General features: G+C 40.6%; 2 protein-coding genes across 4 annotated transcripts; both read right to left on the bottom strand.

Annotated features, from left to right (window-relative positions):
* Positions 1-103: 103 nt before the first annotated feature.
* Positions 104-16,216, bottom strand: LOC115429304 (protein NLRC3-like). The gene is made up of 11 exons (XM_030148631.1): positions 15,626-16,216; positions 15,006-15,194; positions 13,262-13,390; positions 12,233-12,302; positions 11,890-12,094; positions 10,014-11,805; positions 9,303-9,476; positions 6,104-6,277; positions 4,245-4,415; positions 2,728-2,774; positions 104-1,488 (listed from the first exon to the last, which is right to left on the bottom strand). The coding sequence occupies exons 2-11, from the start codon at positions 15,188-15,190 to the stop codon at positions 953-955; spliced, it is 3,483 nt and encodes a 1,160-aa protein (XP_030004491.1). The 5' UTR covers positions 15,191-15,194; positions 15,626-16,216; the 3' UTR covers positions 104-952.
* Positions 113-27,911, bottom strand: LOC115429310 (tripartite motif-containing protein 16-like). 3 transcript variants are annotated; one of them, XR_003936765.1, is made up of 4 exons: positions 25,961-27,911; positions 25,749-25,802; positions 19,021-19,028; positions 113-197 (listed from the first exon to the last, which is right to left on the bottom strand). XR_003936765.1 is itself a non-coding variant. In XM_030148641.1 (1 exon), exon 1 carries the CDS (start codon positions 27,909-27,911, stop codon positions 26,208-26,210), a length of 1,704 nt encoding a protein of 567 aa, XP_030004501.1. In that variant the 3' UTR covers positions 25,329-26,207. The 3 variants fall into 3 exon arrangements, 1 of the variants encoding a protein (XP_030004501.1); XR_003936764.1 differs by having other exon boundaries at positions 25,749-27,911; XM_030148641.1 differs by lacking the exons at positions 113-197; positions 19,021-19,028 and having other exon boundaries at positions 25,329-27,911.

The following is a 27,911-nucleotide window of genomic DNA, read 5'->3' as shown; positions in this document are numbered from 1 at the left end:
ACTTTGCATCAGTACCTATAGATAGATGAAGCGAGATTCCCACCCTGTCACTCCACTAAGTGTCCTGTTAATGTTCAGAAAAAACACAAAGAAAAAGTTCAGTTCAGATGCTTTTATTTGTCACTTTACACCTGATTAAAAATTCACAATAATCTGCTGCTTTTCTCTCATCACATCAGTAAAGGATTCAATTTTATCTACATTTATTCACACAAAAGCATCAACATGTAAAGAAACAGATGATTTTCACATTGATTCACTCTTGTTAAAAGTCCAAGTCCATACAATAGTCTTATGTGTGATAAGTGGTCCGTTAATGTTCAGAAAAAACAAAAGGTTCAGTTCAGATGCTTTTATTTGTCATTTTACACAGTCCATAAAATCGACTTATGTGTGAGTTTGATCTTTAACAGCAGTAATTCCTCCTCATATGTGGCAGACACAGCAGGAGTTTTGGATGGAATCTACAGACATGTGGATTGAAAATGCACAGACTGAGTGGATGTGTTTGAACAGGATGACGGCGCCCTCTTGTGTTCAGCTGCTGAAGTGTCCATGAAGGAAGACTCAGACATGACACTCATGAGCCTTTAGGACTCAAAGACTGGAATTCCACTGAGAAACAGATGTTTACGTACATGTACAAAAAATAAAGTTAAAATATATCTATAAAAAATATAATTTTCTCCAACATTCTGTCTTTCTTCTGTAAATGCGCTCCTTTACTGTAACTGTCATTTTCAGTCTACAGTCCTAATCCTCTCACTGTGGAAAAAATGCACACAGATGAGTTATTGTGGAGGCGTCGTCTTCATTAGAAATTCTTCTCTGAAACTACTGGTTGGATTCGTTTCTAATTTTATGAAACATATAAAGCATAAAAATAAACAAAATACTTGTTGAAGAATTTCAAAAATTATTTCAACAATGAAAGAAAATGTACACAACACATCTACATATCACACAGACACACAGAGGATTCTGGCTTGAGTCCAAATCCTCCAAACAGTGGTTCAGTGAATGTGGTTTTGAAGGTGTGGAGGTGGATCAGTTTGTCAGAGGAGACTCTGTAGAAGGACAAGGATCCAGCAGGACAGTCCACATACACTGAGACTGTACTGGAGGAAGAGTAGGAGGAGGACTGATGGAGGTCTTTGTAGTTGCTCTTATGCCAGGCCCTGTACCCACCTTCATAACACTCCAGACTCCAGGACTGATCATTTCTTCCAAACACACAGTCTTCACTCTCTCCTTTTCTTCTGATTCCTCTGTAAGTCACTGATATATCAACCTCTCCACTCCACTCCACCTCCCAGTAACAGCGACCAGTCAGACCAGTTGAACACATCAGCTGTTCCCAGTCCACAAATCTGTCCTGATGATCAGGATATGACTGAACCTCCTCCACTCGTTCCACCTTCTTGTTGTTTTCAGACAGTTTCAGTTTTCTGTTCGCTGTGTTTGGATCCAGGGTGAGTTCACAGAAATCTGATGGACAGAAGAAAACACAATCCAGCTGCAGTTATTGATCAGTGATCAGCTTGATTTGACTTTAGAGGAAAGACTAGAGAATGACTTATTGTTTGTAATTGTGTCCCTGGTTCACACACTGTTACTGTGACACACATGACCATATGTTGGATTGGTCATGTGTGTGTTTTATAGCTGTAAGCTAGCTGCTAGCTGTGCAGTCACAAAGAAAGACGCCGCATTAGATGGAATATAAAACCACAGTTACACAGCCTCACCTGGTACCACATTACAAACACTAATATTCAAAAAAAGGAAGAAAAACTGAAGAAACTCATCAGTAAAATAAATGAAGATGAACAAAAAAAAATAAAATAAAATTAACAAAACTAATAAAAGAAAATATAAAATGAATCAGCAAAAAGAGCAATAACAAAACAAACTGAACAAAAAAATAGAATGAAGAAAACACCCAAAGAAAATTAATAAAATGTTGATTTTGTTGAATATTTAAAAGATGTTCTTTGTAACTTTGCTGTTCTCGCTCTATGTCATTGGTTTTTTGTTCATTTTGCTTCAGTTTGTGTTTCATTAAACACAAGTCCTGATAGTTCAAGTCCTAGTAGTTCATTCAAAGACCAAACACAGAAGTCATGAAGTTCTCATGAAAATCTTCCACATAAATATGTGACTAAATAAATGCTGATCATGTGATCACATAGATAATGTGTGTTCCAATGCAGATCACTGATGGTAGCAGCGTCACAGCACTTTAAACCTCCACAGGGTTGAGTTCTGATGGTTCTGTCTGAACTCAGGACGGACACAAAGGTCTGCTCTGAAACAGATCTGAGTTTGATTTCACAGAAGCTCTGAGATGTGAGTTGTAGTTGTGCTTTTTCTGTCTAATGTCATGTAGGCTGTAGTCAAGGACAGACAGACAGCAACTGGAATTTACTGACATTTCATTCCAATGGTTCTGTTCAGTCTGTGTCTCCAAGTTCACTGTCAAAAACCTTCTGATCAGAAACAAAAACCCTTATTAGTGACGACCGTGGCACAGATTTTTAAATTTAATCATTCCCGTTTTCCTAATTGTCCATAAAATCCATAATTTTTCAGCCTTTATCTAATGGATAATAAATATTTATGGAAGGGATTTGATTTTTGACAGTTGCTGTGTTTTCTAATGTGGTACCAGCTCCCACTCTATGTTCAGGTTGGGTTTCATCTTTAATCCAATGGAAATCCACTTACACTTCCTCAGACCTGGTCTCAACCATCGGACTCCACTGGGCTCCAACCTGAAAGGAGGGGGGGGGGGGGGCAGAGCAGCATTAAACATGGACATGACATCACTGTGATCCACTCCAGCTTTTCTGTTCACATCTAGTCCACGGTTCCTGTCAGTCCCTTATTTTTTTTTTTTTTTTATAATTCAAGTTTTTATTAGAGTTTTCACTTGGATCATGACATTCATACAGTGTTGCTTAATAATAACAATAACATTGAGGGCTTCTGTACATACATGAAAAAAACAAAAAGCAAAAACAAAACAAAACTACAAGGCGTGGAAGATCTTAAAGAAAAAAAATAATAATAATAATTAAAAAAAAATGATAATTAATTAATTAATCAGTTAATTAATTAATTAATTAATTAATTAATTAAATACATAAAATACATGAGGGAAGTAATTCAACTCTCATCCTGCTGACTGTCAGTCATAGTTATGTAAGACCAGAATGACTCCCAAACTGGTGCTGTGGTTTTATCCCTGTTATTGATCTTATGAAGCACACATTCATATGAAGCAGTCTTTATCATCCTATTGACCCATTCTTTAAACTGTGGGGCTTTAGGTATTTTCCAGTGTTTAAGAATAATCCTGACGGCTACTGAAACCCCAACCATAATAACAGAAAATTTTTCATTTGATACATTAGCTATCTGTCCTTTTTCACCCAGTAAACACAGCCTTGGACAAAGTGGCACAGTTCTGTCCAATGAGTATGAATTACAACTATCCAGAAACGTTTGATGATTGGACATTCCCACAAACAGTGGATTAGAGTACCATTATCATTTTGACATTTCCAACACATTGAGTTATTCATCAGACCAAATCTATTCAGTCTTACAGGTGTCCAATAATATTTTTGTAATATTTTATATTGTGTAAATTTGCCTTTACCTTTCTTTAAAAATTTACCACATTGTGAACTTATTTTCGTCCATTCCTCATTCCCAAAGATAACCCCAATGTCTTTTTCCCATAAAACCTTCAGACTGTTCAGATCAGGACTGAGTGCGTAATTCATTTGTCTATAAAATATTGAGGCTCTGTGATGGTGAGGTGGTAAAACCAAATACTCCAATATATGGTTATCTTCAGTTTGCCGATGTAGTGACATGATACAGTTCCTTATCTGAAGATATTTCCAGAAATGTTCCTTTCCTTTTAGTTTATATTTACTCAGTAGGTCATTATAAGACATAAACACTTCACCATTATACAAATTGTCCAGTGTACATATTCCATGGTTGTGCCAACTCTTCCAATAGATTGGACTTTTACCAATACAGATTACAGGATTTTGCCATGAGGACGTCGTCCTTGTGGCAAAATCCTGTCAGTCCCTTATTGAAGGTCTGCATCTGTGACCGTGGTCTGGAACTTCAGTAAAGGATGTGGAATCAGCTGTGACAGTGTTCCTGTCAGCTCCACCTGTTCTATCACACATTCTGTGTGTGTGCATCAGCTCAGTCCATACCTGACAGTGTCCAGTGTCCAGTGTGGATCCTCCACTAGAGCACACAGCTCCTGTCCTGAGGCTCCTGGATGGTTGTAGCTCAGGTCTAGCAGTCTGAGATGGGACGGATTGGACTTTAGGGCTGAGACCAGAGAAGAACATCCTTCCTCTGTGATCAGACATCCTGACAGTCTGCAACACAAAACATCACACATCATCTGAGGAGGAAAAGAAGCAGCGTCAGCTGTTGGACACAGTTATTCTGTGGATGGATTTCAGCACAAATGGGATTTACCTGGAGCCACTTTCTATTTTACTGACTCGGTTCAGGACAAGATCTGAACACAGACTAAGATTAGTCCAGTCCCTGTCCAAAGTCTGGAAAGACCAGGGGCCTCATGTCTAAAAACTTGTGTGGATTTCATACTGAAACCTGGCGTACACTTACATCCAGAAAACCCCATATGCCCCAAAAAATCCAGATGAATAAAACTGAGCGTACGCCTGAATCCAAGTATATTTCCTGTTTTCATCCCAATCAGTGCGGAATTAACCACATATGTTGGAGTACCTGACTCCTCCCTCTCCACGCCCCCATTTAAATATGCTAATTAGGGCCTGCAGGTGGGATTCCCCTCTCTGTATGATCAGATGACGTCAAGGTGGACGTGAAGTGGAGGACAAACAGGCGGAAGCAGAGAAGAGGATGAACTCAGCCCATTTGAGCAGAGTCACCGCTATTGTGGGTGACACTGGTCTCAAAGGGGTGGGGGGGGGGGCACATGTGGATGACACTGGCCTCAAAGGGGTGGGGGGGGCACATGTGGGTGACACTGGTCTCAAAGGGGTGCCCCCCCCCGGCATCAGCCAATCCTCTGGTCCACCAACAGCCAGCTGCTGATGCCCGTCTGACCAGCCATGTCCTCACCCGTGCTGTGCTGGAGTCACAAGTGGTAATCGTGTGGGCAATCAGTGGCATTAATGAGCGCCTGGACCGACTTATAAATGTTCTCACAGACATTAATACGACAGTAAATGCATTTATCAACCAGTGAATGCGGTGTCCTTGTGTCTTTATATGGTTGTTGCTGAATGGCCTCTGGGCAGGATTGGCATTGATGGGTCCAGGGTTGGTCTGGTTCTGGTTCTGGTGGGGGGACGTGCTGCTCTGGCAGTAGGATGGTGTGTTCATTGTTCATCTGTGTATCTCTGATGTGCACATCACTGAGGAATGACCTTTATCACATTATTAACAGTTTCCCAGTATCACCTCTAAGTGTCGCCAAAGGTTCAAAAGCACCAGAAACGTGCGTACACCAGACATGAAGTTGGTGTGGAGCACCGCACATTTCCACGGTCAATTCACTCTGTATACATCTGAACGTGAGCGTGGAAAAAGGTGTACGCCATGTTTTTGGACGTATGCACCCTTTATACATGAGGCCCCTGAGCTTTTACTGTTTCTCAGACAAATTTAACTGCATGAAGATTGACTTTGACCAAATAAAGACACAAATGTACAGATATTGGTCCAAAAACATAAAGTGCATAAATGAACATCCTTCACCACCTCCAAATCAAAGGTTCAATGGTTCTTGGGTTCCAGTGTTTGAACAGACAAACCAGTTCCACTCCAGTCCAACCCTCAGACTGTAGACACTTTACTGTCCTTTGGATAATATCTGTAGATTTAGACTCATCTGGTTCAAATTCATCTTCATACAGTTTCATGACTGTGTTCGTTTCTTATAAATAAAGGAACATGCATGTGTTTCATGTCAGACACTGAACAGCTGGTCTGAAAACCATGTCAGACTGATCCACTACAGGTACATCATGGTTTGAATCATCATCGTTCACACTGGTTGAACAATCCAAACCTGAGAGTCTCCAGTTTACAGTCTGGACTCCTTAGTCCATCTGACAGGATCTTCAGTCCTGAATCCTTCAGGTCGTTGTTGCTGAGGTCCAGATGTGTTAGACTAGAGGACTGGGATCTGAGAACTGAGGACAGACCTTCACAGCTTCTCTCTGACAGGTTACAGACACTCAACCTGGAGGACAAAGATGACATTTGGATCACAATCAGGTCAGGTCTGGACTGAAGGACCATCACAGTCCACATAGATCTCAGTTTGCACTACAGCTCAGATCCAAATAAAGCTGCACAGTTTTGGGAGAAACTGATTTTTTTAATTGTGATTTGAGTCTGTTTACTTCGTTATCAAGACAAATGCACAGATCAGTCATCTAACAGGAGGAGTTCAAGTACCTTGGGGTCTTGTTCACGAGTGAGGGAAGGATGGAGCGTGAGGCTGACAGGTGGATCAGTGCAGCGTCTGCAGTGATGCAGTCACTGTATCGGTTGGTTGTAGTGACGGAGCTGAGCTGAAAGGCAAAGCTCTCCATTTACCGGTCAATCTATGTTCCTACCCTCACCTATGGTCATGAGCTTTGGATCATGACTGAAAGGACAAGATCCCAGACACAAGCGGTCGAAATGAGTTTCCTCTGTAGGGTGGCTGGGCGCACCCTTAGGGATAGGGTGAGGAGCTCAATCACCAGGGAGGAGCTCAGAGTAGAGCTGCTACTCCTCCACATCCAGAGGGACCAGCTGAGGTGGCTTGGGCATCTCTTTTGGATGCCTCCTGGACACCTCTCTGGGGAGGTGTTCCGGGCATGTCCCGCCAGGACGAGACCTCAGGGAAGACCTAGGACACACTGGAGAGACTATGGGCCGGATCTACTAAGATCCCAATTTGCTTGTAGTAATTTGCTTGCGCAATCTAGAATTTTGCGTGTGGGGTGTGACCACGGTTTGCGGGTGATTTACCAAGATTGCTTGCGCTAATTACAACAGGTGCAAAGTCTTGCAGACCGCCCTATTTAAATGAGGGTTTTGCGTGCGCTACTGGAGACAATCCACTGGAAAAACTGCAGTGGGATAAAGCAGCACTAATGGGAACAGTGCACTGAATGATCCAGAGGAACGGAAATGTAATGTTGGAGGAGTTTTGTCATAGAAGGTATTGCATGACTCAGTCATTCATTCATTTATTTTTCATTTTAAAAGTGTGTGTGTGTGTGTGTGTGTGTGTGTGTGTGTGTGTGTGTGTGTGTGTGTGTGTGTGTGTGTGTGTGTGTGTGCGTGCCTGCGCGCAGGGTGGGTGGGGGGTTGTATTTGGATAGAAGGACTGTCAGGCGCACATAATTTTGTCACACTGTAGCCCAGGGGTCTCAAACTGGCGGCCGCAGTATGTGAATTTGTGGCCCCCCACTTGATACCAAAGGTTAATGTTAGTGCGACCCACAAGTTTTTTCTCACAGGATCTATTTTTTGTGGGGGAATTTATTTAAAAAAGTAATTATTTATAGCTACTTGTTACGTTCCCTTTCATTAATGTTGATGTTCGGAATTCCGACGCCCGTGAACGCACCTCGCATTTGCGCGATTAGTGAAGGAGGACGTGACAAGTAAGTGACATAAACATGTGTCCTGTCCCAGTCATGGCTTTTTCAAAATCTACCGTGGAGAGAAAGATTAGCGACAAGCATGGACAATTCCAGGAGAAGTGGGAGATGGAATATTTATGAGCTGAGCACAGGAGGACCCCGAAGGGTCTGATATACACAGAAAAAGTGTCTGTGCACAAAGAATACAACAGCAAACGTCATTATTGAACTGGACATGATGAGCATCTGCAGCACATACTGAGGGTCTCCACTGCTTCCTCCCTGAAGCCAAATGTGGCTCATGTGTGCAGGAGGACGCGCTGACAGACGTCTGGGAGCAACAAGTATTCAATGGAAGTCTGTTCTGAAGAAACATTCATGTTTGAAGAAATGTTCATGTTCAGAAGAAGCGTTTGTGTTCAGAGGAAGTGTTCTTGTTGTGGAGTACTTGATGCGGCCCAGCCTCACCCAGACTCTACCTCCAGCAGCCCCCAGGTAAATTGAGTTTGAGACCCCTGCTGTAGCTATATGTCGGTGCGTATTTTTATTCACAATCATCAGGAGTGGAAAAGCGTCCTGTAAAGTGTGTGTGTGGGTGGGGGGGGCGCATATGTCTCAGTTATTTTTTCTTCCATCACTCCAAAAATGTTCACGAGGGTGAAAAATATGTTCTCTGCATCTGGTTTCATCATTTCTGTGTCTCCTAACCGCAGCCATGTGTGCGCACTTACGCATCCAAACCGTTTGCACCTCCTTTTGAGACGTGGTAAATATAGACGCAGTTTCTATCAGCAAAATTGCTTTTGGGTTTGATAAATCACTTTGCGTGTGCTAAATTAATATATTTACATTTTCTCCTCCCACAACACGCACAACTGCGTGTAAACGCCCCATATTGCATATTCATTGAGGCAAACGTACTAACTGGATGCAGATGCGCTATTTTGCACCTTTGAAAGACGCAACCCTTATTGCACACTGTTAGTAAATCAGTTTGTACATTTTTTTGCGCGTGCAATGAGTTTGCACACGTTTTAATACGCGCAAACCTTTGATAGATCCGGCCTTATGTCTTTCGGCTGGCCTGGAAACGCCTTGGGGTCCCCCGGTAGAGCTAGACAAGGAGTCTGGGGAGAGGGAAGTCTGGGCATCCCTGCTTAGACTGTTACCTCCATGACCCGGTCCCGGATAAGAGGAAGAAAATGGATAGTCATTTAACAAAGTCAAATCAAACATGAAAACTGAAACTAAAGTAAAAACCCCAAAACTTAAAAGTAGAACCATTTTAATGTTGTGAGTTTCATTTTTCATGTTTGACACAGTACCTCCATCTGTTCAGTGTCACTAAATCCAAATCAACACCAAACAGAGGTTGCGTTCAACTGTTTTTCCCTAATTTTCCTCTTGGATTACCTTAAATCCACCTAAATCCTGACCTTTAAACTGTTGTCTTTTTCCATGTTATAATTACACAGGTTGATTTAGTGGTTACACTTGTGACTGACTGGATTGTGCAGCTCTGGATCTAATACACCTGCATTTGAACAAGTAGAACATGTTTGAATAAAACTCACTCAGAACCAAAAGATCAGAAATAATTACACTCAGATTCTAACTTTATCTGACCTGAGAGTCTCCAGTTTACAGTCTGGACTCCTTAGTCCATCTGACAGGATCTTCAGTCCTGAATCCTTCAGGTTGTTGTTGCTGAGGTCCAGATGTGTTAGACCAGAGGACTGGGATCTGAGAACTGAGGACAGACCTTCACAGCTTCTCTCTGACAGGTTACAGACACTTAACCTGCACAAACAGAACAGATCGGTTTGTTTTATTCAAAACAGCAGCAGATTAAACTGATCTTCACTAAACTCCACTTCATTTCAGTTCCAGCAGTTGTAGAGATAATCACTAGTTTTGGTCAAATATCAGGTTATAAAGTCAGTGTATCTCAGAGCTACTATTTCCTGTTAACACTCAGACAAACCATATGGACCTTCACTGTGTTTCATTTATGATGATGGTTATGACCCCTTCATTTATCTGGGGGTCTCAGTAACACAAACATTTACAGATTTATTTAAAGATAATCTACAACCAGCACTGAAGACCAAACAGGATCTAAATCCATGGTCCACCATAAACTAACTCAGATGTTTGATGGACTGGATCAGATGTGCTCCTACTGTCATACACATGAAGTGGATTGGATGTGAATTCCATCAAGTTATGATGTTGATTAATATGATCAGTGTGGTGGTTTGACACAGAATGAATAAGGTGTAAAAATGTCCTAAACCAGACTCTAAATTCAATAAACTCCACTCTGTCTGGACTCACACAGCTTTGTTGGAGGCTTTGACGACTGGCAGCAAATTCAGAAGAGCCTCCTCTGTAGGAGAGTATTTGTTCAGGTCAAACTCATCCAGATCCTTCTCTGATGACAGTAAGATGAAGACCAGAGCTGACCACTGAGCAGGAGACAGATGCACTGTGCCGAGACCTCCATATCTCAGGTACCGTTGGATCTGATCCACCAGAGATCGATCCTCCAGTTCATTCAGACAGTGGAACAGGTTGATGCTTCTCTCTGCAGACAGTTCCTCATTGATCTTCTTCTTGATGTACTCAGCTGTCTTCTGATTGGTCACTGAGCTACCTCCTGTCTGTTTCATCAGACCTTGTAGGAGTCTGTGATTGGTCTGCAGTGATAGACCCAGGAGGAAGCGCAGGAACAGGTCCAGGTGTCCATTTGGACTCTGTAAGGCCTGGTCCACAGCGGTCTGGTAGAACTGTGTCTCTGCAGGTCCAGACCACCAGGATGTGGTTCGTTTTTTTGACAGCAGATTGACTCCAGTGTTGATGAAGGTCTGATGGACATGAAGAGCAGCCACAAACTCCTGGACACTCAGATGGATGAAGCAGAACCTCTTGTCCTGGTACAGTCCTCTCTCCTCTCTAAAGACCTCTGTGAACACTCCTGAGTACACTGAGGCTGAGCTGATATCGATGCCACACTCTGTCAGGTCTGCTTCATAGAAGATCAGGTTTCCTTTCTTCAGCTGCTCAAAGGCCAGTTTTCCCAGAGACTCAATCATCTTCCTGGTCTCTGGACTCCAGTGTGGATCTGTCTCAGATCTTCCATCATATTTGATGTTCTTGACTTTGGCCTGAACCACCAGGAAGTGGATGTACATCTCAGTCAGGGTCTTGGGCAGTTGTCTTCTTTCTGTGGTCTTCAACACGTCCTCCAGAACTGTAGCAGTGATCCAGCAGAAGACTGGGATGTGACACATGATGCGGACGCTTCGTGTCGTCTTGATGTGGGAGATGATTGTGTTGGTCTGTTCTTCATCTGTGAACCTCTTCCTGAAGTACTCCTCCTTCTGTGGGTCAGTGAACCCTCTGACCTCTGTCACCATGTCCACCCACTGAGCAGGGATCTGATTGGCTGCTGCAGGTCGTGTGGTTATCCAGAGGCGAGCAGAGGGAAGCAGGTTCCCCCTGATGAGGTTCATCAGCAGCACATCCACTGAGCTGGACTCTGTCACATCAGTCAGGATCTGAGTGTTGTTGAAGTCCAGAGGAGGTCGACACTCATCCAGACCGTCTAAGATGAACACCACCTGGTGGTCTTCAAAGATCCAGATTCCTGCTTCTGTGGTTTCAGTGAAGAAGTGATGAACCAGTTCCACCAAGCTGAACTTCTTCTGTTTCAGCACATTCAGCTCTCTGAAGGTGAATGGAAATATGAAGTGGATGTCCTGGTTGGCTTTGTCTTCAGCCCAGTCCAGACTGAACTTCTGTGTTAAGACTGTTTTCCCGATGCCGGCCACGCCCTTTGTCAGCACTGTTCTGATTGGTCGATCTCTGTCAGCTGGTGTTTTAAAGATGTCTTCACATGTGATGGTTGTTGGTGGTCTGTGTGGGTTCCTGGATGCTGTTTCAATCTGTCTGACCTCATGGTCCTGGTTGACCTCTGTAGCCCCTCCCTCTGTGATGTAGAGCTCTGTGTAGATCTGGTTCAGGAGGGTTTTGGGGTTTCCTGCTTTAGCGATGCCCTCAAACACACACTCAAACTTCAGCTGCAGGTTACGTTTCAGTTTCCGCTGCTGAACTCCAGACCGACTTCCTGAATGAAGACACAAATAAAACCATCAGTCTCACAGTAAATCCAAGTATTTTCATCTGTTCAATCTGGACAGAATGGTCTTACTGCGGTGCAGACGCTCAGCCAGCTCCTCCTGCTTCATCCTCCTCAGGAAGTTCAGTGTGATCTTCAGAAAAGCCTCGGAGCTCCTCCTCTGCTCTTCATCCTCATCACTCAGACTCCCTAAGCATTCTGGGTAATCTGGACTCAGAACCTTGTGGAACTTCCTCAGTTTGTTCTTGACAAAAGTGCAGATGTTCTCCTCCAGCAGCTGGAAAACAAAACATGATGAAAGACACAAAGTCCACCCATGGACCAAAGCTCAGGTCCATGTTGGACACAGTGACGTCCACTGGTCTGAAACCAGCAGCAGGACATGATTGGACAGAACAGATGGACCAGTACACACCTTAAATATGGAGTCCAGCTGAGTCTGATCCTGAAGACCACTGGGAACCTCTGAGCTCTGCTGCTCCACTCTGTGGACCAATCATCAACAATGAGCTCACATTATGTCTGTCCACACTGACACCAACAGGTGGACACACCTGGATGACAACATGGGTCACATGACCCCCTGTAGTGGGACAGGTGTCCTGGTCCTGCTGATCCCAGAGAATCCACATCTCAGTCTGTTTGGAGCTTCACACTCACTGGGTTTAGTTGATCTCATCCACATTTGGATGAAACCAACAGCTCTGTCCTAACAATGTGTGTCCTCACCATCTGCACTCACAACATATGATACAAAGGTGTTCAATGGACCAGGAACCAACCCTGGACTCTGATCCAGGATCATCCAGGACCAGGTCCCACTACAACAGGTTTTCATTGATCAAGTTTAGTGTGATTCTCCTGCCAGTGTCTGAACCAGAGACTGAAGAAAAAGACCATGTGACGCCGACGGTTCAACAGGATTAACTTTAGTTTGGACATAGAATGCCAAGTTAATAATAATAATAATAATAATAATAATAATAATAATAATAATGATAATAATAATGATAAATCACACTTAAATAGCGCTTTTTTGGATACTCAAAGATGCTTCACAAACAATCAAAACAAAAAGAGAGAAAAGAAAGAGGCTCAAGAAAATGCTAGTTTGAACAGGTGAGTTTTGAGTAGTGATTTGAAGCATTGTTTTGAGTCTGAGTTCCTGATGTTTTGTTTTTGTTTCACAAGTGTTTGCTCCTGGAGGATTCTGTTGAGTTTCTGTAAATTGGCTTAGAGTCTGGTTTTGACCAACTATATATGTAAAGTGTCATGAGATAACTTTTGTTATGATTTGGCGCTATACAAATAAAATTAGATTTGATTTGATTTTGTGGAAGTGAGTTCCATAGGGTGGGGGCGGCTGCAGCAAAGGCTCGAAGTTAGGACTGACTGAGCTGAAAACCCTGTTGGTGAATCTGGACCAGACCTGAGGTTCACTTACTGAGTCTGTGGAACACGTCCTGTTTTAAACACCATCCCTCGATCCATGGAGGCATCACTCTCCATGGACACACAGCTGGGTCCAGGTCCAGGTCCAGGTCCAGGTCCAGGTCCAGGTCCAGGTCCAGGTCTGTGAACATTGATGGTACAGTGGTTTTAGTGCTGAACTCTGACATTGATCTGGTTGATGTTGTACATTGTGTTACAGAATTAAACATAACACAGTGAAATCTAACTTTCTGTGACATAGTGTAGTTTTATATCAGTAACATAAATTCAATGTTGTATAATTTAATGTTATATTAATCTAAAGTTTCAATGGCCTGTTTTACATGAGGTTAATATTTTAATACACACAATACCAGCCTATAACACAGTACATGTCAGGGTTATTTCAGTTTAAACGGAAACAACGATAATAACGAGGCTTATGCTGTCAGGGGCCGACAGTGAGGGTATATCCCCAGAATCCCCCCAATCCTCTGTTCTATAATAAAGCAAATAAACAACACAATGTACAAAAGATACCAACTTAATTATTCTTCAGAAAGCAGACTGTGGAGAGATTTAATATGAAATGTGACATTGTATAGAAATACCCATAACTGTTCATTTGATATTTTCAGAACATTATCAAACATGAGATGATCCTTATTATCCCAGAATGCACCTCTGCGAACAAACTGGCAGAAGACACCAGGTAAAGGAAGACACATCATGATTTCATGATTCACATCAGCCCAACATGTTTTGTATCTCAACTGCCCTGCACCTGAAATATGAACTATTGTTTGGACAAGGATTAAGAGCCCAACTACCTCATCTGTGAGGATCTGCTCAGTGTGGCTAGCAAACAATATCTACTGAATCTGTCATCTGTTCAATATTGTGAAAGTATTTGTATTTGTATTCGAAAAGTATTTGAGTTGTTTTCAAATACTTTGACAGAGTATTCAATTCCAAATACTGTCTCAATTTTAAAACCTCAAATACAGATATAAATACTACAAAAAGCTATTTAAATACATTCAATTCCAACCTCAAATACAAATACAATGAACCAAATTTGAGCTTGATTGTCCTACTATATCTGTTAATCAGCTGCACAACTGCCCCTTCTAATTAAATATTGATGAAGCTACATGACACTGATCTGACACATTTTAAAAATTTGTTAATTTAGTTCAAAGTGATTCTAGATATAGAGTTAGTTGTCCAATGTGAATTGAACAGAGGTGAAAAATTAAGATCATATGTATTACTGTTGTTTTGGCCCCTCCCTCTTATATATGGGGCAGTGAAGCCCAAACCAGTCCAACCGAATCTGTCCAAGTTATCGACAAAACACCAATGATATCCGACGGTGGAGGTGTTTGGAGTAAAGACATTATATCCCCGAAACTCCTTTTCAGGGATGTAATAATAATAATAATAATAATAATAATAATAATAATGATAATAATAAATGAGTCTTAAGCTTACAGAACATATTACCATCATTCTCCTGGATGCAGTAGAAAGTCCTGGTATATGACATAGTTAATGTTGTGTCAGCTTTTATTTTGAAAGGTTTCACAGGAAGTGTTAGTGTCCTGTTGTGTCTTTTATTAAATTGAAGAATAAAAACGATGTGATACTGATGGTTCAACAGGACTAACTTTAGTTTGGACATAGAACGCCAAGTTAGAACTGACTGAGCTGAAAACCCTGTTGGTGGATCTGGACCAGATCTGAGGTTCACTTACTGAGTCTGTGGAACACGTCCTGTTTTAAACTCTATGAATCGATTCATGGAGTCATCACTCTTCATGGACACACAGCTGGGTCCAGATCCAGGTCCAGGTTCGGGTCCAGGTCCAGGTCCTGTGGGGGGTCTGTGGGTGGTCTTCCAGGGAGGGGCTCCCTCCTCTCTGTCCTCACTCTGATCCATTCGGCTGAATCCACATCAGAACACAAACCATCAGTCCAGACCTGAATCTACACTGATTCATCCTTTACATGATAAACAGCAGCTCAATCTACTTTTATTTTGAAAGGTTTGACAGGAAGTGTTAGTGTCCTGTTGTGTCTGACTTTAATCTGTAGACGACGACTGAGGAAGGTCAGAAAGACGCTGACGTTGGTTTATTTGACCTAAACAGCAGCTCTTTATCACCTGATCAGATTCTAGTTCATCATAATTGTCTAAACTGTGAATGTGAAAGTCAAAGGTCAACAGTAATCACAGTCCAATAAAAACAACTTCATGAATCCAAACTGATTTAAACATCACAAACATGTGTAAAGTGTTTCCAGATCAGTTCATTGTCACAGACTCAGATCAAAGCGTCCTGATTGGATTCAAAGAGTCACAGATAAAACTCACCTGTGGACGTGGAACAGAAAAGGGTTTGTGTTCGTCACACTGAGCTGTTTCCTGGATACATCTGAGTCTCACCTGGAAAGACATGAGGTGCACATAAACACAACATCATACTAATATAAACTAATATATTTAGGATCGTTTTGGACCTTCATATGTAAGACGTAGAAAATCACTGATGAATCAACTCCCATCCCTGAGGAAATCAACCTGACCATGAACCTGAACATCCAGGTGGTGCTTTACCTCCCACTCTGCTCACCTTAAGTCCTGGTGTCAAACCCACAGGTGGATCATACTAAACATTAGTGTGACCACCTGAACACCACTGAACTCTGTGACCTCTGACCTCTGGAGCAGGTTCAACATCTGCTTTACATTCATTCTGGATCCTAAAAGCATCTGAATCTCAGTGAAAATCATCCAATCACATCCAGACGACACATTAAACCCACTGTGATTGGCTCCAGGATGAGTCCATCTGTAACCCTCCAGGTTCAAATTCTGAAAATTATTGACCTTTTCCTGGTTTTGAGTCAAACTGAAGAGGTTTGAGAGATTAATACAGAAAAAACAGACGCATGATGATTGAACCCTTTCATGTATAGTGGTCCCTCCAGTGGATACCTGTTCTCCAGCTGTTCTCTTGTATATTCATGGATTTGGTTCTTTTAGTTCCATATCAGTTGATGCATCATCTCATACACTGCAGTTGATACCGTTACTGTAACTGTGTTGTTCTTGATAAACCTGATCTGCAATAACATGTTTGACTGTAAATCAATTGCTGATTGCTATTACTGTTTTTTTTTTTTTTTTTTTTTTTTGCACATTATCTCCATGAAGTAAGTAGTAACTAGTATTAGAGTATGGGGTAATTCCGTGCCAAATCACCGCAAGGCTCCTGACTCACCATCTCAGATTTCCTTCACAATTTTTTATTTTAATGCCCTTGTAACTAATAAGTACTGTGCAAAATTTGAGGCCAATATCTCCACTAGTTTTGGAGATATTAAACCTACAAAAAAGGGGCGTGGCCCCATATTGTAAGTGTTACAATCAAACATCCACAGTTAGATGGATGATAACTTTTGAACTATTCATACTAAATGTCAAGAGAATTTGAATTAACAGTACACATAGTATTTAATGTAATATTCTGAATGACATTTCCACGTCATAAAACCTTCTATATTCAACATCTTGAATAACATAGTTTTCTTCACAACACCAACTTTATAACTGGTACATATATCAATTAGACCTAGTTCTCTTCACTGATATAATTTGTTTTCCGGTAGACCTTATCAGACATCTGCTGTAAGCAGTCAAAATACAGACTCAACAAGTTTTTTTTTCCATTTTTAGGGGCATGTATATGAGAGAATATAATTTTTTTGTCACAGATATAACATGTTTTCCTGACAGTAAAATAACTTGTCTCATATATTAAAAAGAATCAGACATCTGGTGTCATTAAATCTGGAGATATACAGAGCCAAAAGTGCTACCATGGACAAATGCGCATTCCAGGAAGCCATGTTTGGCATGCCATAAACCTGCAAATATGTCACACACAAAGCTCTCCATGTGTGTACCTAGCCTTATTATATCCAGGAATTAGGTGTGAAAACGTGAACCATTTAGTATGAATAGTTCAAAAGTTATCATCCATCTAACTGTGGATGTTTGATTGTAACACTTAAAATATGGGGCTACACCCCTTTTTTGTAGGTTTAATATCTCCAAAACTAGTGGAGATATTGGCCTCAAATTTTGCACAGTTGTTATTAGTTACAAGGGCATCAAAATTAAAAAAAATATGAAGCAAATCTAAGATGGTGAGTTGGGAACTTTCTCTAAAATCTGGTGATTTGGCACGGAATAACCCTATGTTAAAATGTGAGAAAACATCAGATTACCAGCATTAAACATGGTTTTATTTCAGTTTTCACACAATATATCAGTAAATACATGTTTCTTTGCTTCAAAAATCAAACTGTGATGTCCAGCTAAGTGGACATTTTTGCAAGTCTATGAAAAATAGGTTCATAAAAAAATTTCAATCGCATTGTTTTTTTTTATGCCTAAAGAGGAATAAAAAAAAAAAAATCTTGATTAAGGTTCTCATAATTCATGCATGACAGGGTTAATATCAGTTATTTTTCACGTTCATTTTTTGTAGGGGGGGTCTCCAGAGGGCAGTAAATGTCCAGGGATGCAGAAGGGTTCACCTGTACAGTCATTATCATCATGAAAAACACAATCACATGTTCCTGCTTATTGGTTTTATGGGAACTGTTCCTTTACAGAGAAGTTTTACACAGATTTATTAAAAAACTAAAGACATAAACTGGATTTGTGGTTTAGTTTGAGCTTTTCTTGGTCAGAAGTCGTAGATTTAACATTAAATGTTTCAGGACAAACATGATATCAGTAAAAGTAGGAGTTCCCACGGGCCCTGAACGCATCTCGAGTCTGTCTTTTAGGAGTTTTCAGACTTGGTTTTATTCCCTAAAAGTTATTATTACAGATTTGATGATCGGAACTCTTGGTCCAAGTGTGAGACCGGGTTCTGGTTCGGACAACACCACACCACCACTTCCGGTTCTGTGACGCAGTTTAAACGGTGTCGGTTCGTCAGATCCACGAACCATTTATTTATTTATTTTTAATTGACTTACCTATATATGTATTTATATTTAATTTCTTCCTGCCTCACCTCGACCATTATGTTTTCTCCATGCCATGTTCTGTTCTATTGGTATGTGGTATTATGGAAATAAAGTTTAAGAAAAAAAAACAAAACAGATCCAGGACCTTCCGAACCAAACCTTTGTCTCAGTTGGACCATGTGAGACCAGCTCTTACCGGACACACACACAGACAGACGGAGGTTCCGGTCCAGAACCAGCTCCTCTGAGTCGGACCCAGTTCCAACAGGCCTCGGTGACAGATCCCGCTCCGGTCCCGTTCACCGGAAACGGGTTAAAGCCACACCGATCGGTGGGTTTGAAGGGTTCAAAGTGGAGCTGAAGTCCAGAGGCACAGTGAGCCCCGAAAACAAAGAGCATGAAAGGGTTCAACAGGTGAACTGTTCCTTCAGATGCACAGACCTGGAGCAAAGACCAAGGAGCAAAGACCAAGGAGCAGGAAAGTGAAAGGAAACAGAAGCAGAGTTCAGGGAGGAGTTTAGCAGACTGATGCACCAGAACATCACATGGAACCAGTGGTGTAGTCTAGTTTATTCTAGTGGGTGTACTCTGATTTTCCCCTCCCAGCCTCATACACCCCCATCCTGGAGCAACATCTGTACCACAGCCCCCCTCCCAGAGCAGCAGCTGCTCCAAAACAGCCCCACACAAGAACCCCCACACTCATTAATGCATAAAGTATACATCCACACCTAAGTGAGATCATGACAGACTGGTTATGTATGATCTAAATGTAAATGTAATGTAAACAAGACAAAATGTGTAACTGTCATTAGCAGCTGGACTTTAACTATTCAACAGCCCGTGGCATGACAAGACAAAGATGTTTCAAATCAAGAAAAGTTAATGAATAAATAATATAACCTGGAGATAAACAAAAACCTGGAGGCAAATAAAAACATCAGTCATTAACATTAAGTATAACACAAGTTGTCTTTTTTGTATCTCTGTTATCATTCAGACCTGCTGAACAGGGTCCAAACCTATGAGTGAACTGTTTACAATCTTCAGCCATGGCTAAGAAAATGCATGAAAAAGAAACAAAAGGAGGCAAAAATTCCACTCTTTCAAGGGCTTGAATTATGTTATTATATTATCTAACATATCAGTCATTTAATGGTGTACATGGGGTCTTAATTAATCAACTGTTAAGATGCCGATGGGGCCAGATCAAGCAAAAGTGAACATCAGTGTCATAAATTGAAGTTTCATCTACCATTTCTTAAATAGGCTCATTTTTAACTTAAGAACTCTATTTTATTGAACTGTTTACAAAATTTCAGTATCACTTGTAGAAAAAAAGAAAGATATAATCAATATTAAATTAACCTAAAAAGGACTAAAATATGTAAATGCACTATTAACTTTAAAAATATTTGTTCTTGCTTGTATCAGTGATATTTTCAGTCTGTGAATCTGAAGGAACTAACAATTCAACAGTACAATAATAGAGAAAGGTTCAGTCCAATCCAATTAGTCAAATATGCTCTGCTATTATCTGTATACACTACCAGGCAAAAGTTTAGACTCACCTTCTTATTTTAAATGACATGAGATGGACCACAGATGGCCGACAAGTGCTCAGCATCATTTGGAACTCCTTCCAGACTTTTGGAAAACATTTCAGGTGATTACCTCATGAAGCTCATCAAGAGAATGCCAAGAATGCACAAAGCAGTAATAAAAGCAAAATGTGGCTATTTTGAAGAATCTAAAATATAAAACATGCTTTGAGTTTTGTCACACCTTTTTAAACTACATAATTCCATATGTGTTCATTCATAGTTTTGATGCCTTCAGTGAGAATCTACAATGAAAAGAGTCATAAAAATAAAGAAAAACCAGGTGAGTCCAAACTTTTGCCTGGTAGTGTATATCACTACAGTTGGAATATGTATGTAAATAAAAGTTTATTAGCATATTTGTTCTGCTTTAGTTAAAGCAAAGTCTTTTACTCAGACTACTGAACACAGGTACAAATTGCTGTCCCTGTGTCACAACATATTAGCGTTCATAAAAACTTATCATTTCAATATTTCTATCCAATATTGATTACAATTGTACTTCACCGTCATAGCTAAAGCCCTATGATTCATTTAGGATCTATTTCTTATGAGACCAGCATGTTTTGTATGCGTTTGTGAAAGGTGAAAAAAAAAAAAAAAACAATTTTGAGTCCCTGTGTCACACTCAGTAATTTTAAGTATTTTTACCCAAAATGTTCTTTCTGTAAATTGCAACATGTCACGTGAAAGTACGTACTCAGACCTATTCATACATGTATTAAACATGGAGATCAGTTATTTAGTTTAAACACAGACTATTGAACAGGAAATGTGTCCCTGTGGCACCGCTGGATCTAGTCCAATGAATTAATTTAATTTTTATTAACAATTTTATGAATGAACTATATTAACATTTGAATATAGCATTAACTTTGTACATGTACATGGTTTCTACAGCTTTATCTGTTGTCTAATATTTACATAACTTTCTGTTTCTCCACTCTAACCAAGGATGTCTGTTTTTGAATTCCCTTGTCTGACTCTGAGTACACAAGGAGAGACAGGTCCAGTTCACATCTACAACACACACACACACACACACACACACACACACACACACACACACACACACACACACACACACACACACACACACACACACACAGCTGCAGCCACCCCTCATTAATTTCAACCAAACCACCACTTAGCCAGTGTTCGATATAATTCAATGTGCCAATCACTTGCTGTTCCAATAGCGGTAACTATTGTTATAATAAACACACAGCAGTTCCACTTACAGGTAGGACGGTGACGTCATCAGCCTGTCCTCCTGTACCATCAGCTAAAGCTGCTGTGGCCTCTGCACTATCAGACTCTATTACAGTAATACTAGCATTAGCATTAGCCACAGCTGGACTGTCCCCTGAAGCGGCAGTAGTACTGGTGGACTTACTGAAACACTGAAACAGTATCGTTTGGCTTTGTTTTCTTTTCATTTTTTCAACACTACCCTTCACTGTCTAATGTTAGACCAGTCGTTCCCGCCGTACAGTTGGACTATTTCCTTAGTTGTAAACGTCAGGTAACGTTACGCTTGACAGAAGCCCATACGGTCCAAAAGTGCCCGCTTCGTGACACAGAGAAGTGGAATTTATGAACGGTAAAGTGAAAGTTATATCACAAAACCATGCCGATATGTGTCTTTGCACATTTTCAGTGGTTATATGGAAATTTGGGACCTTTTGTAGTGGGTATACGGCATATACCTGTGTATGACGTAGACTACACTACCACATGGAACCACATCAGATCTGACCCTGTTGGACACATTAGAACAGATATTCCCTTCAACCATATTTTGTCTCGATTTTCTGACGTGGAACAAATGTGTCACTTTTGTCCTTCTTGTCCTCAAACTACTCTACACTTATTCTGTCTGTGTGAACACTCTTCTAACTTCTGCTCTAAAATTGAAAAAAATATATCAGATCTAAAAGTAATGAAAAAGTAAATAGAACATCTGAAAATGTAATGACATATTTTGAACATGACATTCGTAATTTAGAGTTTGTTGTAAATTTGATCATTTTATTTGGAAAATTTCATATACACATAAATAAATATACCAAAACACCCAATTTTTAAAATCTTCCTGATGGAATTTGAAAAATATAGTAAATCTTTAGAATTTATCTTTAACAAAAAAAGCACTAGCACCTGGACAATTTATAAAGAATTCTTTAACCTTTTCATGCATGAATTATGAGAACCTTGGTCAATATTTTTTTTCTTGAGTGTTTTTGTTCCTCTTTAGGCATGAAAAAGACAATGCAATTGAATTTTTCTTTTTTTTATGAATCAATTTTTCATGGAGTTCCAATAATGTCCACTCAGCTGGACACCATGTGTTTAATTTTTGAAGCAAAGAAACATGTATTTAAAACTCATCATCAGAAAGTGATAAACTGTGTGAAAACTAGGACACTGGTCCAGTCCCTGGAAAAGACGCCTACTGGTACGATAAGGTCACTGAGCATTTTCTTAAAAAGGAACGGAAGGCCAAATGTATGTTTAAAAAAACTTGACAATTTTTTTTGATGTAAGCCGACAATGAGCTTCCCCTGTCTGAAAGACGAGCAGCCACCACTGGTTCAGACATTGTGTTGAACTCAGAACAAATGCAGAGTGAAAATAAGAGACGATGCGTTCCATCTCCCACGTGTGACCAACACCAGCAGATGCCATGGCAGAACAAACCAGCGCTGACTGTGGAAACTTCACACTGGACTTAAAGCAGCGTGGACTCTGTTCCTGTCCACTCTTCTTCCAGACTCTGGGACCTTGATTTCCAAATGACAAGTAAAATTTACTTTCTTCTGAACAGAGGACTTTGGACTTTCCCCAGTCAGTGCTGGTTTGGTCCTCCATGTCATCTGCTGGTGTTGGTCCAGTGTGTTTTCAGAAGTCCACAGTCCACACCCCCATCTACCAGGACATTTTAGAACACTTCATGCTTCCTTCTGCTGCTAAACTTTATGCAGATGCTGATTTCATTTTCCAGCAGGACGTGTCACCTGCCCACACTGCCAAAGGAACCAAAAGCTGGTTCAATGACCATGGTGTTACTGGGACTAATGGAGCAGGAAACTGACCTGACCTGAACCCCATAGAGCACAGGTGTCACACTCCGGTCCTCGAGGGCCAGTCTCCTGCATGTTCACATAGTTCCCTCTTCCAGCACACCTGGTTCAGTTAATGATCAGCTCATCATCCAGCTCTGCAGAAGCCTGATAACGATGCAATGGCTTCCAGGTGTGACGGAAGAGGGACCTATCTAAAACATGCAGGACACTGTTGCGCTCTCCTCCTGGACGTTCGAGGGAGATGGCTGCGTTGTTTGTGTTGTTGAAATGACCACGAACTCGCTGCGTTCTCCTCACTCGTTCGGTGTTTATTCAACAGCCGTCATTACAACACTCACCTCCTGCGCACAACAGTTTCCTTCCAGACAACATAAATCAATCAGGAACGAAACATCGAACAAACTGTGTATTACTTGTTTTAAATAAAACCTTTTGTAAATACTTTCGCTTTTTAAGCAAAAATATGTAACAATTTTAATTACAACAGTTTTAAATGTAATATTAAATTTATATAAACCTATATTTTTCATCATTAATTAAATATAAATGTAATTATACAGTACCTGTGTTCTTCAGTAATGATATATATATAAATCTATAATAATACCTGAAAACAAATAAATGTATTAATGACCTATGACGAACATTTTTAAAAAAAATAATGCGCTAAGGCATTCTAACCTGTCACAATACCGGCCCTCAAAGACCGGAGTTTGACACCCTCTGCCATAGAGACTCTATGGAGGATTGTCCTGAGGCAGATCAGAAACAGCAGATCCACAAATGCACATGAGCTGAAGGACACGATCAAACCAACCTGGGCTTCCATTCCACCTGAGCAGGTCCACAGGCTGAACACCTCCATGACACCACACACTGATGCAGGAATTCAGGTAAAAGGAGGAACAACTAATACTGAGTTCATACAAATGAAGACACGTTTCAGAAACCTGACATTTCTGATTAAAATATCCTTTTTTTAAATTGATTTTATGCAATATTCTAATTTTCTGAGACACTGAATTCTGGGTTTTCATTATCTGTAAGACATAATCATCAAAATTTCAAGAAATAAGGCTTGAAATATTTCATTCAATGTCTAAATGAGTCTATTTAATATATGACAGGGGTGTCAAACTCATTTTAGTTCAGTTCCACATTCAGCCCAACTGGATCTCCAGTGGGCCAGACCAGTAAAATAATAACAGTGAAATTAGTAAAATTATATTATGATCAGGTTTACATCTACAAAATTTCCTTAAAAATCTGAATAACATGAACAACTTGAATTGTCTTAAGAGAAAACAAATGCAATTTTAACATTATGGCTCGGTTTATCAGTTTATCATTTACACATGTGCGTTACAATCACATAAAACATTTAGTAACAGGCAGAATATTGGTATAAATTGCATTTACTTTTCTTAAGACATTTCCGTTTGTCTATATTTGTTCAGGTTATTCATGTTTTTTTTGTAAAAGTATAGTTTGGTAATATAAACATTTTGATGTAATTTTACTTTTTTACACCAAAAAACACAAAGAGAGAATTTGGGGTTGTAATTATTTACAGGTTATTACGATAATATTTTACTGGTTCTGACCCACTTGAAATCTAATTGGACTGTATGTGTCTGTACATGGAACCTGAATTAAAATGATTGCGACACCATTGATCATTAATATCTTCAGTGTAATTTTTGCATTTCACAAACTCATTCTACGGGTCAGATTGGACCCTTTGGCGGGCCAGATTTGGCCCCCGGGCCGCATGTTTGATGCCTGTGATATATGGCTTTCACTTTCTGAAATGAGTGACAAAAAATGTTGAACTTTTTCATCATATTCAAATTTTTTGAGATGTACCTGTAGATGTCAACACCCTGAGGGCGGAGCTCTGTCTGTATGACTCTACCATTTGTGCACAAATAAAGTTTCTGACTGCTTTATCCAGATGGAAGCTGTTCTCTGCCTCAGCGACATGACAACTCCAGAAGAAGGGGAAGACTCCCCATAAACGACAGCTAATCACTCTTCAACCTGTCTGGCAGATTGACCCTTCAGGACTAAAAACTGGATCAGCGCTCTGTACTCAGTTTAGTCCATTTTTCAGACTCACTGGGGAGTCTGTCTGAAGCACAAAGTGTTAAGACTAAACAACTGCAGCAACAAATCTGATCCTACATGTAATCAGCAGATAAGACAATGATGAACATCAGATGTGGTGCATTGAACTATCTGACTGAAAAAAAGTGTGAGGCTCAAAACCTTTAATATCAGCTGATAAAAGTAAAAGTCACTGATGAGTGTTCTGTTAATGTTCAGAAAAAACACAAACTAAAGGTTTAGTTCAGATGCTTTTATTTTTCATTTTACACAGTCCATTAAATTGACTCGTGTGAGTTTGATCTTTAACAGCAGTAATTCCTCCTCATATGTGGCAGACACAGCAGGAGTTTTGGATGGAATCTACAGACGTGGATTGAAAATGCACAGACTGAGTGGATGTGTTTGAACAGGATGATGGCGCCCTCTTGTGTTCAGCTGCTGAAGTGTCCATGAAGGAAGACTCACACACAACACATTTAGAAAGAGATGAAAAGAAAATCAACTATTAAAGATAAATCACTGCTTCAGCCGATATAGTGATGATCACATGTTTCTGAACAGACCTCCAACTGTTCAGAAGAAAAAAAAAAACCCCAAAGATCAGCTGTTTATCAAAGACTGAAAACAACTAAACATATTTAGGAAATGATTGAACAGAATGACTTCAACCTCTGAATCCATGGAATGACAGTTACTGCTGCACAAAACACTGTTTCCTCAAAGACAGAGTTTTTACAGCAAACTGTACAGGATTCTTCAATGTTTCCAGTAGTTTTGGAACAAAAGCAACGAGTAAAAAACTATGATCAGAACAAAGTTCAATGTGTAAATATCAAGACGTTTCAGATGATATGAAATAAAATTCACAACAAAAAAAAGACCCAAAAGAAAAGTTCCAACAAACTATTTTCATCTAGTTCCTGGTTGTGGAATTGCATAAGATTACAATTACTAATTCTACATTTTATAACGATTTCACAAAATCCTCCAAAACCAAATGATGATCAAAGGTTAAAAACAGTTTCAAAACAAGTAACAAAGAACTGTATTAATGAAAAAAAACACAGCAGTTTTTCAATGCTTTGGTTTCAGATAGTTCAACAGCTACTAAGAGTTACTTGAGTTGAATAAATTCTACAGTGTCTCCAACAGAATGAAGCCCAATTCCAGCATACAGAGGTCCAGTGAATGTGGTCTGGACTCTGTGGATTAGGGTCATGGTTTCAGAGACCTCGTAAAAGGACAGAATACCTGCTGTGTGATCCAGGTACACTCCCATTCTGGAGGAAAATGAAAATGAGACGTGAGATTTGATTTCTTTGTGATAAAAGTGACAACCCTCACTGAGTGGCCCAGTTTTTGTACAACTTAAGGCCCAAGATTTGTCATTTAATCCAAATGTATATTCTTTAGACTTTCCTTTTCTCTTTATATCCTTGTACGTGACGGCTATGTAAAATACACTACACCACCCCCATCTCAACTCCACCTCCCAGTAACATCGACCAGTCAGACTCTCTTTGCTCAGAACCTGCTCACAGTACCTGAATCTGTCTGGATGAAATGGGCGTTTTTTTTTCTTTGTCACAACTGTTACCTTTCGGTTTCCTTCAGACAGTGACAGCCATGAGTTCATAGTGTTTGGATCCAGTGTGATTTCACATGAATATTGTAAGAACTCCGCTCTGGTCTGTGGTTCAGGTTGTGATATACTCAGTAAAACCTTTGGTTCAGTGATTGCCACTGAGGTGTTTGTCCATCTCTCTCTCAGATTGTTGAGTAGTTTATCTCTGAGCTCTGACACAGCTGTGGTCACATCCTCAAAGTAGTTCGGAGGACAGATGTTGATGCTGGGTGAGTCTGGATCTTCACTGAGTTTGGACACTGATGGATACTGGAGTAAAAACTGGATGTGGTCGTCTGTGTGTGAGAGTTTGTCCATCTCAGCGTCTTTCCTCCTCAGCTCAGTGATCTCCTGCTCCAGCTTCGACTCCAGCTCTTTGACTCGAATCATTTCAGTTTCCTCCTTGGATCTGATCCGCTGCTTCACATCACGCCTTCTTTCCTCCAGGAGTAGGATCATCTCAGTGAGGATCTTGTCGTACTGCTCCTCTGCTTCATCAGCACAGTTACTGATGGTCTTCACCTCCTGTTGAAGCACCTTCATGTCTTTGTGTTTGTCTTTGATTCTCTGTTGGATTTTCTGTCGACTCAGCTCCAGCTCTGTCTGCTTCTCAGTCCTTCCTGCTGCAGATGTGACTGTGTCGTGGCCTTTATGTTCATCCACAGAGCACAGATAACAGATACACTGCTGATCAGTGCGGCAGAACATCTTCATCACCTCATCATGACGAGAGCACATGCTTTCCTGGAGCTTCTCCAAGGGTTCAACCAGCTTGTGTTTCTTAAACTGAGGTACATCATGATGAGGCTGGAGGTGTCTGTGGCAGTAGGAGACCAGACACTGTAGACAGGACTTCACAGCTTTCAGCTTTCTGTCGGTGCAGAAATCACAGGCCACATCTCCAGGTCCAGCGTAGCAGTGACCAGCAGCAGCAGCTTGGAGTCCAGTCTTCTTCAGCGCCTCCACTAAATCTGCTAACATGATGTTTTTCTCCAGGACAGGCCTCGGTCTGAAGGTCTGTCTGCACTGAGGGCAGCTGTGGATGTTCTTCTCATCTTCTCCATCCCAGTGGGCTTTAATACAGTTCATGCAGTAGCTGTGTCCACAGGGAATAGCCACTGGGTCCTTCAGTAGATCCAAACAGATCGAACAGGAAAACCTGTCGTGGTTCAGCTGAACTCCCTGCTGCGCCAT

The sequence above is a fragment of the Sphaeramia orbicularis genome, chromosome 12, assembly GCF_902148855.1.
Source record: "Sphaeramia orbicularis chromosome 12, fSphaOr1.1, whole genome shotgun sequence".
Taxonomy (NCBI): Eukaryota; Metazoa; Chordata; class Actinopteri; order Kurtiformes; family Apogonidae; genus Sphaeramia; species Sphaeramia orbicularis.
Note: the sequence above shows the minus strand (reverse complement) of the source record. Positions and strands in the feature narration are given on the sequence as shown.